General features: G+C 40.2%; 1 protein-coding gene across 4 annotated transcripts; it reads right to left on the bottom strand.

Moving 5' to 3' along the window:
* Nucleotides 1-775: 775 nt before the first annotated feature.
* On the bottom strand, nucleotides 776-17,014 carry LOC105054943 (WAT1-related protein At5g64700). 4 transcript variants are annotated; one of them, XR_012136048.1, is made up of 8 exons: nucleotides 16,674-17,009; nucleotides 16,480-16,542; nucleotides 16,236-16,352; nucleotides 15,822-16,056; nucleotides 14,530-14,688; nucleotides 11,845-11,996; nucleotides 1,291-1,354; nucleotides 776-1,088 (listed from the first exon to the last, which is right to left on the bottom strand). XR_012136048.1 is itself a non-coding variant. In XM_073247147.1 (7 exons), the coding sequence occupies exons 1-7, from the start codon at nucleotides 16,853-16,855 to the stop codon at nucleotides 1,348-1,350; spliced, it is 915 nt and encodes a 304-aa protein (XP_073103248.1). In that variant the 5' UTR covers nucleotides 16,856-17,010; the 3' UTR covers nucleotides 1,273-1,347. The 4 variants fall into 4 exon arrangements, 3 of the variants coding, with proteins under 3 accessions (XP_073103248.1, XP_010934901.1, XP_073103249.1); XM_073247147.1 differs by lacking the exon at nucleotides 776-1,088 and having other exon boundaries at nucleotides 1,273-1,354; nucleotides 16,674-17,010; XM_010936599.4 differs by lacking the exons at nucleotides 776-1,088; nucleotides 1,291-1,354 and adding an exon at nucleotides 11,077-11,520 and having other exon boundaries at nucleotides 16,674-17,004.
* Nucleotides 17,015-17,382: the final 368 nt, after the last annotated feature.

Below are 17,382 nucleotides of genomic sequence, written 5' to 3'. Positions count from 1 at the left end.
GGTGATGGCCCTTCCCTAATGATCAGTATTTCAATAAGGGGATTTGGTGGAGGGATAGCTTATGCAATTTTTTTTTTTTTTTTGCCTTCTTCATTCTTATTATATGATAGAAGGTGCTCAGGATCTTGTCATGGTTAAAGCATTTGATTTAATTTAGAACATCAACAAAATCCATAAAAATGGTGTAATTTTGTGCAGCTTAAAAGAAATCAAAGTGATGACTAGGAAGCATAGCCAGAATGCATCATTGATGATTTAATCAAACCTAAGGTGGAGAAAAAGAAAATTTCTCAAAAAGCTACAACTATGAGATCGGCACATAAACATAAGCTGAGTTTATAAATATATGGCCCTTAAAGGTATTGATGGAAACGAAATGAACAAGAAAAGTAATCCATGCACATCTACAGTGTTTACTAAATGAAAAGTAAGATAAGTATAAATGGTAAATTTTATGTGGGATGTAACTTCTTAACATAATTAAGTGGGGATTATTATTCAAGTATTTTTTTTTTTTTAAAAAAAATTGCATTTGCAATACCCTAAAATCAATTTGCAGGACAAGTCTAGAAAATTGAAATGTGCAGCAAGTCCACCAAGCCGGGTGCTGATGAGCAATACAGCTATAAAAGCAATAAATAGAACAGATATTTAAGAGATTGGTAACTAAAGAAAAATTAATACACAAGCATGCCAACAATTTTAAAAGATGATTTTACAAGCTTGCCAAGTTCATAATCAGTTCATAATGATGAATTGTACATTGAATTACTAAGCAGTTGCCACTAGTGCAGTGCAGTGACAGATAAAAGATAGATTTCTCACTTGTCAGCTATAAGTGAAAATGCTAACCTATATACCATGAGATCAAAGTTGAAAACTATAATCACAATGTAAGTTTTTTTTTTTCTTTTTTCTCACTTTCTCTTTCTTTTTTCCTTTCATCCTTTTTTTGCATCTACAATCAGCATGAAGAGGAATCCTATCTCCATTGACTAATATGATAAGGCACTGTCATGCGTTCCTCTTCCAAAGCAGCACACGTTTGGGATCACCAGCAATAACTCCTTAAAAAAGACAGTGCCTCTCTGCAAACATGTAAATTTGAAATAATTGATTCAAAATAACCAAACAGTTTCTCAAGAACAAATTCAATAGTATTCAAGTCCACAAGATTTCCGGAAAGATAACAGAAAATGTTCATAATATTGCATGCCATAATGCACTAGTCTTTTAAAAGAAAAGGTAAAGAAGAAAAGTTAAAAATACTGTATAATTGAAATAACATACAGTTATCAGTATATTTGGAGTTTATTCCTCTTTCAAAATTGCATTAAATTAGTTGCATCAAAACCTGCAAATAACAACATTCAAAACACCATAAAGTCAGTTTTCAACACTAAATAGAAGAATGAAGCACAGACAAATATCAGAAAAACGTAGTAAATCTATTCTCTTGAACAAAACTGACTGTAAGTGTTCTTCGTGCCAAATGAAACCAACCATAAATTTATGTTAATGAAATAGTTGCTTACTGACTGCCCGAAAAATTTTAAACATAGATTAATAAAGTCACTACTTCTCCCAGGACCACTTTAGAGTCCTTGGTGCATTTAACCACTGACTACTGGAATGTTGACATCATTGAGACATAGATCATCCACTTAATCCCCTAATGCCATGATGCATACAGCATACAGGAGATAAATATCAGAATCTGAAAACGTAGACACAAATAAGCAAATATGTATACACACACGGACACAATTTTCTATATTTGGTTTTGGAGAAAATACAGTGGTTTTCAGCCAGAATGATCTGAAATAAAGCAAAAAAGGCAAAAACTCAATCTGAGCTCAAGCACTTGATTGAAGTGTCTAATCCTTGCTTTTGTGCATGAATTGATGTGTTCGAGCTGGTTGCAAGTGTGAGCGTGTGTGATTGGGGAAGTAGGGTGCAAAAATTTGTAGTACCATAATCTATAGAGAATGGCCAAAATAACAAGAGAGTACAGTGTAAGTGGCCATGATGATCTAGCTTTCGAACAGCTGTATGAAAGGTCATAAAGAATGCTTAAGTGCCAGATAGGTAGCTATCCATAGTTTTCTAAACTAATAAACTCATATATTGCTCGGTACTACCAAAATCCATAAAAAAAAGGACATAAGAAAATAAATTATTGGGTGGATATCTGGCCAGGACACCACCTCTCAAGATCCTTTCAGTACCACGCGATGCAGCAGGAAGAAAGAAGAAATAAAATAAAAGAAAAACAATCAAAATACGTGGATCAGCCACAAAAGAGCTCGCCTCCACGGGGCATGCAAACTTCACTATGAAAAAAAAATTTTACAAGAGGAGACCTCACCCTCAACCCTTGTACACCCAATTCTCTCTCATCTGAAGTTCCCCTCACAAAAGCTCTCTCTCTCTTGGAGACCCCTCTGAACTCCTGAAGAACCTGGTGACCGCTGTCCAGGAACCTTCTGCTCCTTCTCTCATAGCAGCCTCACACCTCTCTCTCTCCTCTGGTTCGTACGGCGGCGAGAAAACCAACCACTTGATTCTCTGTTTCGTCACAGGTCTTTTATAGACCTTAATCACGACTTAGATCGTGATTAGGACTCCTTAATCAACCCAAATCACGTCCCAGACCGTCCGATCAAGATCGGGAGACACCCATACCGTCGGATCGCGCTCCGGTCCACGGAATAGTGCCGTAGACCGTGAGAAACGCGTGGGAAACGCCCACGCGATCCACAGGCCCCGTCGTGGACCGCCCGGTCCACGGTGGATCGGGGCAAAGGGTCGCGGGCCTGGGTCGCGCGTCCCGCGCGGGCCTGGGTCGCGCATCCCGCACGCCGCCACCTGCGGCCGGGCCGCTGCCGCCCGCAGCCGGTTCTCCACCGCCTCGATTCTTGTGCCGACTTCAAAAGCTCGTATCTCTTCCATCCGAGCTCCGTTTCAGGTGATCTTGATCTCGTTGGACTCCGTTTTTCGCCGCGAACCTCGCTGTGGGCTCAATGTGGGCTGAATCTTGAGGTATCAAATCCTAACAATCTCCACCTCGACTCGATATTCGGCCTCCTCCAAACTCCGAGAGCTTCTGGATCTCCGCGCCCCCATGTCCTGGGGCAATCGCCTGCTGATCATGGATGGGCAAACATGGGAGTCGAGCCAGGCTGCTCGATCCCATCTCCGTCGTATGCTGTGCTCCTCCCGACCTGAGACCTGCTCGGGGCATCATCTTGCGGCAATAGGAATCTCACCTTGCGACGTCGCCTCTCATCCTCCCGAGTCTCCTATCTCGTGCCCGATCCACCTCCTGGAGCTCCACCTCGCACTGGGTCTCTGCCAAGTAATAATGTCATCTGCTCTCCTTCTTCCCCTCCAGCACAATCCTATCGCCGCGTAGCACCCTCAGAATTCCTCCACCAGCTACCGTCTTGTAGCCTGTCGAATCCAGTCTGCTAAGTGAGATAAGATTCCGTCTGAAATCGGGTATGTATCGGACCTCTCCCAATCTCCTCACTGCACCGTCATGTGTCCTCCAACTGACCGTCCCAATGCCTCTGATCGCACAGCTCGATCCATCCGGCAGATATACAGTGCCCTCACTGTTCTCCAGGGAGTCAAACTGCTCCTCTCTGCAACACACATGATAGGGGCATGCAGAATCTAATATCCACTGCTGGGAAGAAGTAGATACCTCGTTAGATATCTCCAGGACATCTCCATCTGAATCGCTGCCGGCCGTCGCTATAGCAGCCACCGTCCGATTTTTCAGTTGAGGGCAATCTCTGGCTAGATGCCCCAACTCCTCGCACCGGTAACACCTGGTTTTGCTCAAGTCCCTCCTGGACTTAGACCGCCCTCGTTGCGATCTCCTGTCGCTCCGTCTACCGCCTCCTGCTCCTCCAGAAGCCACCAAAGCTGAGCTACTGCCACCTGAGCTCGAAGCTGGGTTCTCCCTCCTGAGAACCTCGTTCTGGAGTATCGCCGCGGTGACCTCGTCCATCTTGATAGTGCTCTTCCCCACTAGAAGAGCAGTCACCAAGGACTCGTACGAAAGGGGAAGCGACGCCAGCAAAACCAGCGCCCTGGTCTTCTCCTCAACGTTCTCGCCAACGCTGAGAAGGTCGGTGAGGATCTTCTGGAAGTGGCTCAGATGCTCCTGCACACTCTGTCCCTCAGTCATCCGGAGTTGGTAAAACTGCCTCTAGAGGAAAAGAGTGTTGGTGAGAGACTTCGCCATGTACAACTCCTCGAGCTTCGACCACAGCACCGTCGGGGAAGTCTCGCTCAGCACATGGATCACCACCTCATCCGCCAGGTACATGCAGATGGTACTCACCGCCTGCATCTGTAGCCGTTTTCAATCCTGCACCTCCATGGTGGTCGGTTTTCATCGCACAAAAGAGCATCGATCAACCCCTGCTGGATGAGCACGTCCTTCACCCTTGCCTGCCACAAGGAGAAATTGCTCTTACCATCGAACTTGTTGATTTCCATCTTGATTGTTCCTGTTTTCTCCATCTTCAGTCTTGCTCACCACCACTGCAATCTGCGTCCTTGTACCGCCTTGCTCTTATACCACTTGTTGGGTGGATGTCCGGCCAGGACACCACCTCCCAAGATCCTTTCAGTACCACGCGATGCAGTAGGAAGAAAGAAGAAACAAAATAAAAGAAAAATAATCAAAATACGTGGATCAGCCACAAAAGGGCTCGCCTCCACGGGGCATGCAAACTTCACTATGAAAAAAAAATTTTACAAGAGGAGACCTCACCCTCAACCCTTATACACCCAATTCTCTCTCATCTGAAGTTCCCCTCACAAAAGCTCTCTCTCTCTTGGAGACCCCCCTGAACCCCTGAAGAGCCTGGCGACCGCTGTCCAGGAGCCTTCTGCTCCTTCTCTCACAGCAGCCTCACGCCTCTCTCTCTCCTCTGGTTCGTACGGCGGTGAGAAAACCAACCACTTGATTCTCTGTTTCGTCACAGGTCTTTTATAGACCTTAATCACGACTTAGATCGTGATTAGGACTCCTTAATCAACCCAAATCACGTCCCAGACCGTCCGATCAAGATCGGAAGCCACCCATGCCGTCGGATCGCGCTCCGGTCCACGGAATAGTACCGTGGACCGCGAGAAATGTGTGGGAAACGCCCACGCGGTCCACAGGCCTCGCCGTGGACCGCTCGATCCACGGTGGACCGGGGCAAAGGGTCGTGGGCCTGGGTCGCGCGTCCCGCGCGGGCCTGGGTTGCGCGTCTCGCGTGGGCCTGGGCCTGGGTCGCGCGTCCCGCGCGGACCTGGGTCGCGCGTCCCGCGCGGACCTGGGTCGCGCGTCCCGAGCGGACCTGGGTCGCGCGTCCCGCGCAGGCCTGGGTCGCGCGTCCCGCGTGGGCCTGGGCCTGGATCGTGCGTCCCGCGCGGGCCTGGGTCCCGCGTCCCACGCGCCGCCGCCTGCGGCCGCGCCGCTGCCGCCCGCCGCCGGTCGCCGGCAGTTCTCCGCCGCCTCGATTCTCGTGCCGACTTCAAAAGCTCGTATCTCCTCCATCCGAGCTCCGTTTCAGGTGATCTTGATCTCGTTGGACTCCGTTTTTCGCCGCGAACCTCGCTGTGGGCTCAATATGGACTGAATCTCGAGGCATCAAATCCTAACATAAATATTTGCAATTCCACCTATCTTTGCATAAATCCATTTGTCAGGATTTGTGCAAGCCGGTGAAGTTTTCCAATTAAAAATCTAGAACTGATGAATGAATAGCAAATACAAATGCCGACAATTTGGGATGATAGTCACAATTTAAAATGGATCAAAAATGGTGATTTCAACATGAAATATATTTATTGTTTTGGGAGGTAGATCTCATGACTGAAATATTATTTGCAAATTTAGTTGCCCCACCTTAACTTTAAAACTACAGAATATGCCATATAGTTTCTCCACAAGTTATTGATACTGCTATTTGCTACAACTCTGCCCTCTCTCTTCTCACATAATATTACCATCGATTTTACTTTGGTACTCTTTTATAATAAAATATTATAAAAAATATTTTAATTATTATACATCACTATTCCCCCACCCGACCAAAACCCCCCCCTACCCCTACCTCCCACTCTCCCGCACCTCCTGCGGCCTGCGCCACCTCTCCTCTCGGTAGTGCCCTCCGCACGCCACCACCCCCCGTCCCCCGCGGCCCATGGAGAACCCCCCACACCTCCGCCCGCCCCGGCCCCCCCCGCCCCTGGCGGCCTGCAGAGAACCCCCACGCCCCCTCGAGGCCTCCACCACCTCTCCTCTCGATCGCAACCTCCGTGCGCCATCGCCTCCGTCCACTGAGGCCCGCAGAGAATCCCCCAAGGCCCGTGCCACCTCCTCTCTCGATCGCACCCCTCACGCGCCACCACCCCTAGTCTCTCGCGGCCTGCGGAGAACCTCCCAACCCTCTGCACCACCACCCTTCGTGCCCCTCCCCCCCACCTAGCACTGCAGCTCCTCTGCATGCCTCCGTTCCCCCTCCTCTCCTCCCTCCCCCGGCTTCCTCCATCGGAGAACACTTTTTGAAAAAAAAATTATTATACGAATGAATCTTACTTTTTGAATTATTTAACGAATCAACCATACATATGAATCCCTAAAATCAGCATGGTTCAAACTTAATCTAATAGTTAAAAATAGATAAAAATTAAAATAATAAAATATTTTTTAAAGCAGCGTAGCAAAATTCTATTACCACCAGTGATCCATGTACAGACCTATTTTCTCGTAAGAAAAGGTCCTTGTGCTTTTTTACTTCCATTTTTTAATAAATGATATTCTATAGCTGTTTATCACCGGAATGAAAAGTTTAATATCCACCAGCAGCTTTTACTTCAAGTTTGCTGCAAAACCAACAGGATTAGGATATTCATTCTAAGGTCTATAGTACAGAAATCAACACCTATGCCGGTAGGCCAGTAGCACGGCCTGATATCGTAAGACCGAGTAAAGTTGATCTCACTCAAAGAATAGAAAAAAAAATTAAAAATTTAAAACTAAGAAATAAAATAAGGGCTCCGCCCAATGACCCCTGCGGACGAGCAGAGAAGGGCTCCCGAGCCCCATCTCTCCCCCTCGCACCCCTTTTCTGTCTCTCTCTTCCTCTCTTTCTTTTGTCTCTCTTCTTTCCTCGTCGGGTTCTCAAACCGAGGGGGAGAACCGCAGCGGTCAGCCTCACAATAAAACTTGGTACTCCTCCAACCAAGCTGTTCCGGGTATGGGAGTCCTTAATTCATTCCTCTTACCCACAAAAATATCTACATTTGTCCTATATTTTCATGTTCGACATAATTTTATAATATTTTTTTTTTAAAAAAAAAAAGTTATATCCGGATACCAAACAAGATTCAAATATTATAAAATTAATAAAAATCCTGCCTGATTTTCGATCAGTTCAAATATGTGCAATATATATATATATATATATATATATATATATAATCAAAAATTAAACTAATTCAACGAAACAAATAAAATTAAATTTCAAATGAGAGGATTATGATACGAAGGGTATTGAGAAGCGAAAAGAGTTGGGTTCGAATCGATTACCTGCTCTTTAAGACTGAGCATGGATCAGATTCAATCAGATTGAGAGAAAAATTTTATCAGATCAAATCCAATCAGATTGAAAAAAATTCTATCAGCTGCCAATCATTTATTATATATAAACCGTTTGAAATCGAAGTGAACAATTTGGATGGACTATACCGGTTTGGACTTCAATGTTGATCTAATATTAATTTTAAGATCAATATTGATCCACTTAAATTTATTTATTTTTTTAATTAATTTAATATAAAAATTTAAATTTTATAAATTATAAATTTATTTTTAAATATATATAAAATAAAATAAAAAATAAAATTTAATTATTTGAAAATAACGGCATCTGAAAATTTTTATTTTAGAATTATAGCCTAGACGATGTCATTTCAAAATAAAAATAAGTTTGTAAAATATTACATCATTTTGATTCGATTTTATATAATTTAAAAATATAAAAATTAAATTTAATCATAAATAATTAATTTTTTATAAATTTTAATTTGATTTGATTTTATTTATATTTTTTAACTGATCGAAAAAAATATTGGGCGAGATTGGACGGGTTTCTTTGATTATTTGCTTAACCCGACTGCTCCGCCATCCGTTAGAACCCGCTTCGTACAACCGGTCTGGACCAGCCCTTCGCTAGTGCGTCGCACGTGCTGCGAGAAAGATGGCTCCCGATGGGAGCCATCTTCTTCCCCTATCCCGTTTGGAAATGGCGGACGTAGGGCCGCCAGATTCGGGCAGAACCATAGCGCATCTCTAGAAAGGAAGAACCTTCTCTTCTCTAAGTATCCCGCCATCGATTCCGCCCTTGGTCGCCGTCGATTTCAAGCTTTTCCCATCGAGAATTTCCGAGTGTTTTCCTCCGAGCCGGCCTCGAGACGTCAGCGGAAATTGAGGTAATGGACCCCTAAACCCTCTTTCACCTCCTTCACAGATCTAGGGCTGCCATTGCCAGCCTGATTTGAGCCGATTGATTGCCGGATTTCCGCCGATTGAGGTATCCCCTGTTTCGGTTTTCTTCTCCCTGTTCCACCTCCTCCGCTGTGATTCGAAGATGAGATCCTCGCCAGAGCGCTGGCCGAAATCTTGGTGATCCCTCGTGACCACATAGTGGAGCTTCGGCTGCCGGCGAACGGGACGAGCTTCTCCACCCTTTGTTTGCAAGCCGACCCCCGTTCGTCGGCGTTTCTTTTCCTTTGAATCCGTCGTCGGTCGCCGCTTTCCTGGATCTTGTCGCCATCCTTCGCCGGAGGCCAGACCTTTGGCAGGTGCTTGCCGCTGCCAGCGCCGGCCCTCCTCCACCCCGGTTCAAGACTCCAAGCCCTCCCCTGTTTTCTTTGCTCTCTCCCTTCTCTCTCTCTCATTCACTAATCTTTCTCTCCTGCCCCCCTACTTGGACCAGGTCCAATGGACCACGCCAAATCCCACGGTAAATAACACGCCACATCACCCCTCGCATCCCAATTCCCGATTTCAAGATTTGCCCCGGTCCATTTGGTCCTGGTCTATCCAATAGTTTCTCCCCGGACTCGTAGTGGAACCTTGGTTTATCGCAGCAAGGGCTTCTGAAGTGGCGATGCTACGACCACCCATCCCCCCCTCTCTCTCTCTCTCTCTCTCTCTCTCTCTCTCTGTTCCATAATTTTCATTGGTTGTGGCCACGTTTGATTTTTGATCTTAGTTTCGTAAAGGAGCGATCGTTGCAAAATGCTGAACAAAAGATAACTGATCTTAAACTCGGATCATGTTAAAAAGAATTAAAAGATAAAGCCACTTGAAACTAGTGTTGAGAATTTATTCTATGATACATGATACATCACATTCGAGAGGGTGGTTTGATGATATATAATGTATATGTGCATTGAGTTGTATTTGATAGTTAGTACGCGAATTCATGATATCTACATATTTTTAATATTTTATTATTATGCTAATGTAAGTATGTGGAGAATCTTTTGTAAAGCTCACACCTGGCCTGAGATCCCTAGTAAAAGGATAAATAGGAAAAGCATAATTGATACCAATTAAACAACCGAATTTTGTAATTGAACAAGTTTTATTATTTATTAATGATAAAATTATTTTTTATGAATTAAAAATTATAATTGCTCAATAATATTAAAGTTACAGTAAAAATATCCAAAATTTATATATTTTCTCGAGCCTTCTCTGTGTAGCCATATCACATGGCCAAGATTGTTTCGAGTGTGATACTATCGCCGGGGATTTCGGTCTTTCAATAGCAGTCACAAGATTTTCAGAGAAAGTTTAACTTGTTAAAGAAAATATAAAGAACTTTCTCCATGTTGATGAGTAAACACCTTGTTAATATGTAGATTTATTTTAGAAGTGAAAAATTACGTATAAAATTATTTTTTCGGCCGTGCTTATCCAGAAAAAAATAGAAAGTAATGGATTCGGATCGTTTTCTCTTTGCCATCAGTTGAGCATTGGAACATACTATTAAATGATTATTAAAATAAATTTATTTGTAATATAATACAAGGAGAGCTAGAGCTTTTTGAGCCAATTACAACTTAGATAACGGACTATTGACCATAATAATCCTTACATTCATTATGTCTCAGAAAATATTTGACCTATATTGGGACAGATATGTAACGGGAAGGAAAATAACACTACTGAAAAAAAGATAGGGCTGATGCTAGATCTGTAATAAGCTAATTTCATGATCCTAGTGTTTAATTATCTAATAGGTTTTAAGTACGAAGTTCATATAATCTTGCAGGATTTACATGAGAGATGTTGACGAAAGATTATTAGTTAGTCCCTAAACGTTCCTTTGGTTTTCTAATGAGGTAATGGTTCCCGAGTAGATCTGGTAATGGGTTGGGTTTGGGCTTGGGCCAAAGAAATATCACATTTTACATAGATCCAGCCCAAAAAGTGATTAAAAATATATAGCGTTTAGGCCCGAGGTCTGAACCATGGTCAGCTCGATTCCCGAGTACATGTTTCCCACAGACGAAGCAATGAGAAAATTAATTTTGCACTTCTAAATGTACAACGTATTTGCTGTCTTTATACAGAAAACGAGAAAGAAGACGAACTATAAGTTTCAAAATGCGTGTTTAATTATTAACTAATAATCTCTGGTGCCAATAAAAAAATAAGTTTTTTAAAGCCATTTAGCATCTATCATTACATTGAAATTGGCTGATTTAAAAATTGAGTTTGAAACGCTTAAAATTAATGATTTCAGCTTTATATATTTAAAAATCTCCTTTATTAGTCCATTATATATTGGATCTTTAGCCCAAAGAAGAATAGTTTCAGTTTTATATTATTCAAAATTTCATTCATCAGCGAGTTACAAATTTGACACCTGGCCATTGAAAAAGAATGATTTCAGTTTAAAAATCACATTCATTGGCCGATTACAAATTTTGCAAAAAATATATTTATTGGCTCATAAATAGAAAATTATTATGATCTTAAATTTAAAATAATTAAACCAACTTGTTATTGAGATGCTCTTTATTGGCTTATAAAAATTGTCCACCTACAAAGAACAAAACATCTAATATAGCATGTGGCAACTATTATGATCACATCGTGTGCCGGAGGCGCACCATGATGACCCTTCCCTTGCTTCCAAGGCCAGCAGGGCTTTTAACAACATTACTAATCATCCATAATCATGGACAATTATACACAATAATACCACCATCATTATCGAAGCATTCCATAGAGGCATGGCATTTGAATTGTAAAATATGTTTCTACCAATAACTTCATCTAACAAATAAGGATTAGACGGCTATCGTGGAGTTCCAGTTCCATTTAGAGTTTCTTCAATATTTCCGACTTCTGTTGTATTTAGTAATAATTCTCGCTTTTTGCCCCATAGAAATGTATATAGCCCAACAATTATCAAACAAGTGCCCAATAAGCTGCAATCATGTGAAAATTTTCCATTAGAGAAGGCATAATTCTGAAGGGCTAAATGCGTAATGCATGAGCATGCAAATGTATGCACATACATACATGTACAATTGATAATATGAATAAACATATTCTTTAATTTGAAGTTGTATGTATGATGTATGCAGACAACATATCAATTTAAACCTCAGTTAGAGAAACATCAAAACTTCATCAAGATTCATCTTTTTCCCCCTTTTTTGTGTTGTCGCAGTTAGTTTGTCATTCATTATTATTATTTAAGTTCTTCAGACCTTAATTGAGTTATCATTTAAATGGATTCAAGTACAAACCTTCCAATTGTGAGATCTTGTCCCATGAATAAACATGAAAAGGCCAACGTAAAGATCACCGATAAGGAGTTGAACATAGGAGGATATGTAGGACCTCTCCGTGAGACGGCCCACGTTATCATGCAAAATGTGGCACCTGTATTCAGTACACCCTGCAAAATACTTGCCCTTTTATTCTATAATATATGCATGAAATATTGACCAAATGGAAAATCTTTTTTTTTTTGATAAAATGGATGACTTAATTAATTAAGATGAGTATATATGCATCCATAAGAATTAGAAAAAAAATATCTAAAAATTTATTCGGAAGGTGTGTCGGAGAAATCACATAGAGTAGATCCAATGTGCGGAACAGAATATATTTTTTTTTCGATAGATGTGTGAAATTTTAATAGAAAGTAAAAATTAAATTATTTAAATTAATATATATTGTGGGATCTTACTATCTCAGTCAATGTCTTCGGAATTCATACTTAAGAGCTATCAAGTTGACAAAAATATTGATATAAAAAATTAAGATCATCGTTATCTGGACACGTGGCAGCAGATTATTATCTGAGTTAATGACACTCTCAGGTTACATCGACCTCTAATTGATCTGACTCTTCAGTATTATCCGCTAAGTCAGCTTTAGTCTAGAAAGGACACTCACCTTGGTTATCTATCGATCTTCCTCAACTGAATCAAAATTTACGTCATCTTCCTCAACTGAATCAAAATTTACGTCGGTTTCTGTCTGACCTTATTATTGATACTCAAGATATGGCACCTAGTTCAAATGGTTACTGATGTCAGCTATCTCACATCGATCTATTATCAATGTGCCTATGTGGGCAGTCGTCCCATGATCTCTGCACAGCTGGTCACTCTATTACAACAATCAAATGACCTAACAGATCTCTAATGATCTAATAGATCTCTAACTAACTCATAAAGAAAGATTCTCACTAAGGAACCAGAGTTCTCTCCACTTAGAGTTTATTCCACTTCTCTCCACTCATAAATTCTCACTTCGTGCTTTCTACTTTTTTCATTTCCGCTATCTATTCTTAAGGCCCCAACTGACTTAAGCATCGGAAGATTCTAAATCGGAGGGCACTCCATGATTTTAGGACTTTTTTTATAAATTTTGCTCGTGATTCACATCAATATAACTCTCAACTCTCCGGCTCGATTCAGCACCGATCTCACCTCTGGAGCCTTGCAGCAACAATATACATAGATGCGGTTATGTAATGTAATCATAAAATTTAGGTTATGAATTAAACTACTAAAATAATCTTTGGATTATCGATAAAATTAATTAAAACTATAGAAAATATTTTGACTTAAACATGCCATGTGAAGGCAAGAAAAGGATCGATTCAACGGGGCTTGCAACTCAAGCTCATAATGACCCTACGAGAAGGTGATCCAAGGAAAATTATTTGGAAGTAAGGCACTTACAAATATTTTTAATGAGGAATGAAGATGTTAATGATCATATGGACCTTTTATAGGTCACGATTACGAATGGAACAAGGAAAAATGTCTTAGGATCAAATCCTAACAAGACTAAAGACTAAAGAAGGTATTTCTTATTAAGACAACGTAAGCAACTATGCTGTCCATATTTAAACGATATGGAGACTAATTGCATTTTAAGATTCTGAAGGAGGAAAATGAAATTTTGCATTCATTTACTTCATTTAAATCAACAAACTCAAATAGGCAATGCAAGCTCTGGCTCAGGCGATTTGACTCGATGGATCGAGTCAACCCAGCCTGCTAAACTATGATCGAGTCAAGGAGGCAGAGACCCACGTAGGGTTGAAATTGGATCTCACATGGATCGGATACCGATACATTCATGTCCATATTTATTTTATCTAACGAATACAAATATGGATATGGATATTATTTAGATACAAAAATTCAGATCCATATTTGTCTTATACGGATACGAATATAACTTGGATATTGATAGTATGGATATAATTACTAATATAAGTTAGATAATTAAACTTTATGACTATAGAATCAAAGATATTAACTAAATGGATGATAAATCAAGTTAATAGTATATTTTTAAAAATTAATAAGCACTATATAAAATTATATATAGTTATAGATAGATTCAAATATTCAATTTTTTTTTTTTTATGGATATGGATACGAATACAGATATTAGTTGGATGCTTAAATTTTTATTCATATCCACTGGATGCTTAAATTTTTATTCATATCCAGAATAATTTCGATACAAAAATAGATCGAAATAAATATTATCCATACCACTTTGACCCCTAGCCTCACAAATCCATTCTTGATTTCATTTCCAAAATTTCCGGCCCTCTTCTTACTATTTTTTCCCTTGCTTCGTTTGCGGCCATCAACAACCTATTCCGATACCACTCCAGCGTACTAGGACTCTAAAAGGCCATATTCTAAATTAGAATAATTATGGGATACATGCAAGAGTATGCAAGGACTTGCAGTGACTATTTAACAAGTCTTTCACTGGTTATTAACATATACATAATAAATATAACATATGTCTTGTTCAAAGAAAATGTAAAATTTGTATTTCTTGTTCCTATAAAATCAATCAAAGTAACCTTTTTCGAGACCGATTTACGGGAAAGATTTTTTTTTTTTAAAGAAAAAAATGAGAAAGGAGCAATAATAAAAAAACAACCTTACCGAAAATACTATTGTTGCTAGTTTCAAATTCCATTTTAAGCACCATCCAGCTTTTCCTCTCTCTATTATTACCCCTGCCACTGCAGATTGGAAACATCCTGCCACACATGTCAACATCGTTGCCCAATACTTGGAAGGAAAGACTCTAAACAATTTAACCTGTGCCAAATGTAATATCTTTTCATAAATATGCAAAGAGAAGCATCAATAAAGTGAAAGAAAATTCACAGTGATTATTTACTTGATCAAGCAACCGAGTTCAATCTTATGTTCATTCAAAGAAATCAAACTCTGCAGAAGATTGTAGAAATATAGATAAATTAAGGAGTGGGGAATCTATTGTTGGTTTGATTTTGACTCGTAGCAAAATCTAGTTTGATGAAGCTAATAATAGATATCCTCTTTTACACACAATGTTAAAAAAAAAAAAAAAAATAATATTGAGGGATATTATATGTCATTCTACACCAAGCGAAGACTACATGCCATTTGTTAGAAGTACCTTTCAGCGTCTGCCACAAGAATGTGCTCACGGCAACAACTAGTTGCAACCAAATGAAAGAATTATTTATTTTTCTTTTATGCACAGGTGAGGATTTGAAAGATTCCATATCTATCCTTTACAGCTAAGTTGAAAAGTTAGAGACTTGAGTTTGACCCGATTTGAGTTCAATCGAGTATTAGTATTCCAACTTGAACCTAACTTGATATTATAAAAAAAAACTCGTAGTTAACTTAACTTGAATATAAACCAAGCAGTACTTGAGCACGAATTCAAGCTCAAATTTGAGCCTTGATTATAATTAAAAATAATTAAAATAAAATAAAATATTATTATATATTATTTTATTAAATTAATAATATATTATGAATAAAATATAATATTATTAAAAATATATATATTCAATTAGATTTGTAAGCTTTTGAGTCTGAGTATTTTGCTTCTCGAGCTTGACTTGAGCTTGATAATCAAGTCGAACTTGAACTTAAGACGAACTTGAATAGTTTGCGGGTTGCTTGGTTCATTCGCACCCCTGTTCACAACCATATACACTATTTTAGGTCACCGCATCAACCTAGCCTACCAGAACAACACTATATGGTGTTTGACACGCAAGAGATCCTGCAAGCGTCAGCCATTGGTGTTTGACACACAAGAGACACCTCCAAGCGTCTGCCATATTGTCCCCATCTCAAATGCAAGGTTCTCATTACCACATCACAATGTTCATTTTGGAATTCTAGGGATGTATAATGGTTAATGGATTGTAAGGGATTATAAGAGTATTTACCTGTGTTAGGAACCAAAATGCATAGCCCAAGCAGCTAGCAATCAGAAATAGTGTCCCACGCAGCATATTATGGTTCCTGGCCCCCTCTGTCGTGCTAGTGTGAATCAAAATGTGATGGAATAGGTGTAATGCTTTGCCTTTGTAGAGAGTAGCAACCATTGTTCCTCCTACGCATAACAAAGTACCAAGGATCTTCATTCTTCCTGCCCTGCTCCCTAACCCCAGCCTCTCTACTCTGAGAAGCAAAGAAAATAACTATAGTGGTCATAAGGTTATTAGCTAGGTCATAAGTAAATTTATTATAAACTAAAGCAAGTTATCAGAATTTATTTCTTAAAGCAAAGTGTTAAAAAAAAAAAAAAATGCAAGCATGGCATTTCAGATTAAGTTTATCAGCTCATATGAAACACTCACCTAAGGATGACGGCGCAGATAAATGTGACAACAGGGATCGAATTCAAGAAATTAACAGCATATGATGCATTGGTATCCCGTAGGCCGTAGTAGTACAAACTCATTGCCATTAGATTTCTAGATTCAGAGATAGACAAAAATAAATATAAGGTAGAAAGGGTGACAAGGCGTAGTGAATACTTTGATTGTGCAAGGTCTTTTTTTTTTTTTTTATGTCAAAAGTCGGTTGAGTGAGTCCACTCACATAAAAATTGAATTGATAAAAATCCAAAGAAATGCTGCACCATTCAGCTCCCTCCTCATACCCCTACACAGAGATGAAAAGAAAGTATCAAACTCCGATAGAAAAAGAAGATCCCTTCCACCAAAAAGAAAGAAAAAGAAAAAAAGATGATGATGAGAACAAAATACTCCTCATAAAACTGGGCAAGTGCAAACCTCTCGAAGAAGAAGGCGAAGGGTGCCACGAAGATCGCCCCGATGGCATTGCGATAAAAGAGGAGTGCAAAGATGAACATCCCCTGGTTGAGCACTAACTTTGACAATATGAGCATGCCCGTGGTAAAGATCTGAACCAACACCATGCTCAGGGGAAGGGCGATGCTCTCAATGCTCCACATCTTTGCTCTCAGGAGAGTATGGGGACAAAAGGGGAAACATGGGGAAACGATGGAGAGTACACAGGAGGGAACTGCTGAGAGAGTTGCTAAATATATTCTTGAAGGAGTGTAAGAGTTTGGGACGAATGGGCTACGTATGAGAGGGATTCCCGAATATTATGGGATTAGTTGGAGGTTTGTTCCGCGTGAGAGGAAGGCTGGCGGAATTTGATCACTAATTAGGAAGTCTTTCTGTGTATATGAGAGAGAGAGAGAGAGAGAGAGTGAGTCTATGATTGATAGATAGATGGATCTCTAACTTTAGGGATGCAGATATTCTGAGACCGGCAAATCCCATGGGACTTTATTGTGCTCTTATATCTCTATTGCCTAACCGCATGTGATGGAGTTTGGAGAGGAATACTCTCTTCTTGAACCATATGCTTGACGTGCCTGAAGAACCGGCACCTGAAATGGTTCCATGCCAAATTGATGGGGCTGGAACCTACCCACCCCTCCAAACGGGGATGGGACAATTTTCTTATTGG

This window comes from Elaeis guineensis, chromosome 12, assembly GCF_000442705.2.
Source record: "Elaeis guineensis isolate ETL-2024a chromosome 12, EG11, whole genome shotgun sequence".
Classification (NCBI taxonomy): domain Eukaryota; kingdom Viridiplantae; phylum Streptophyta; class Magnoliopsida; order Arecales; family Arecaceae; genus Elaeis; species Elaeis guineensis.
Note: the sequence above shows the minus strand (reverse complement) of the source record. Positions and strands in the feature narration are given on the sequence as shown.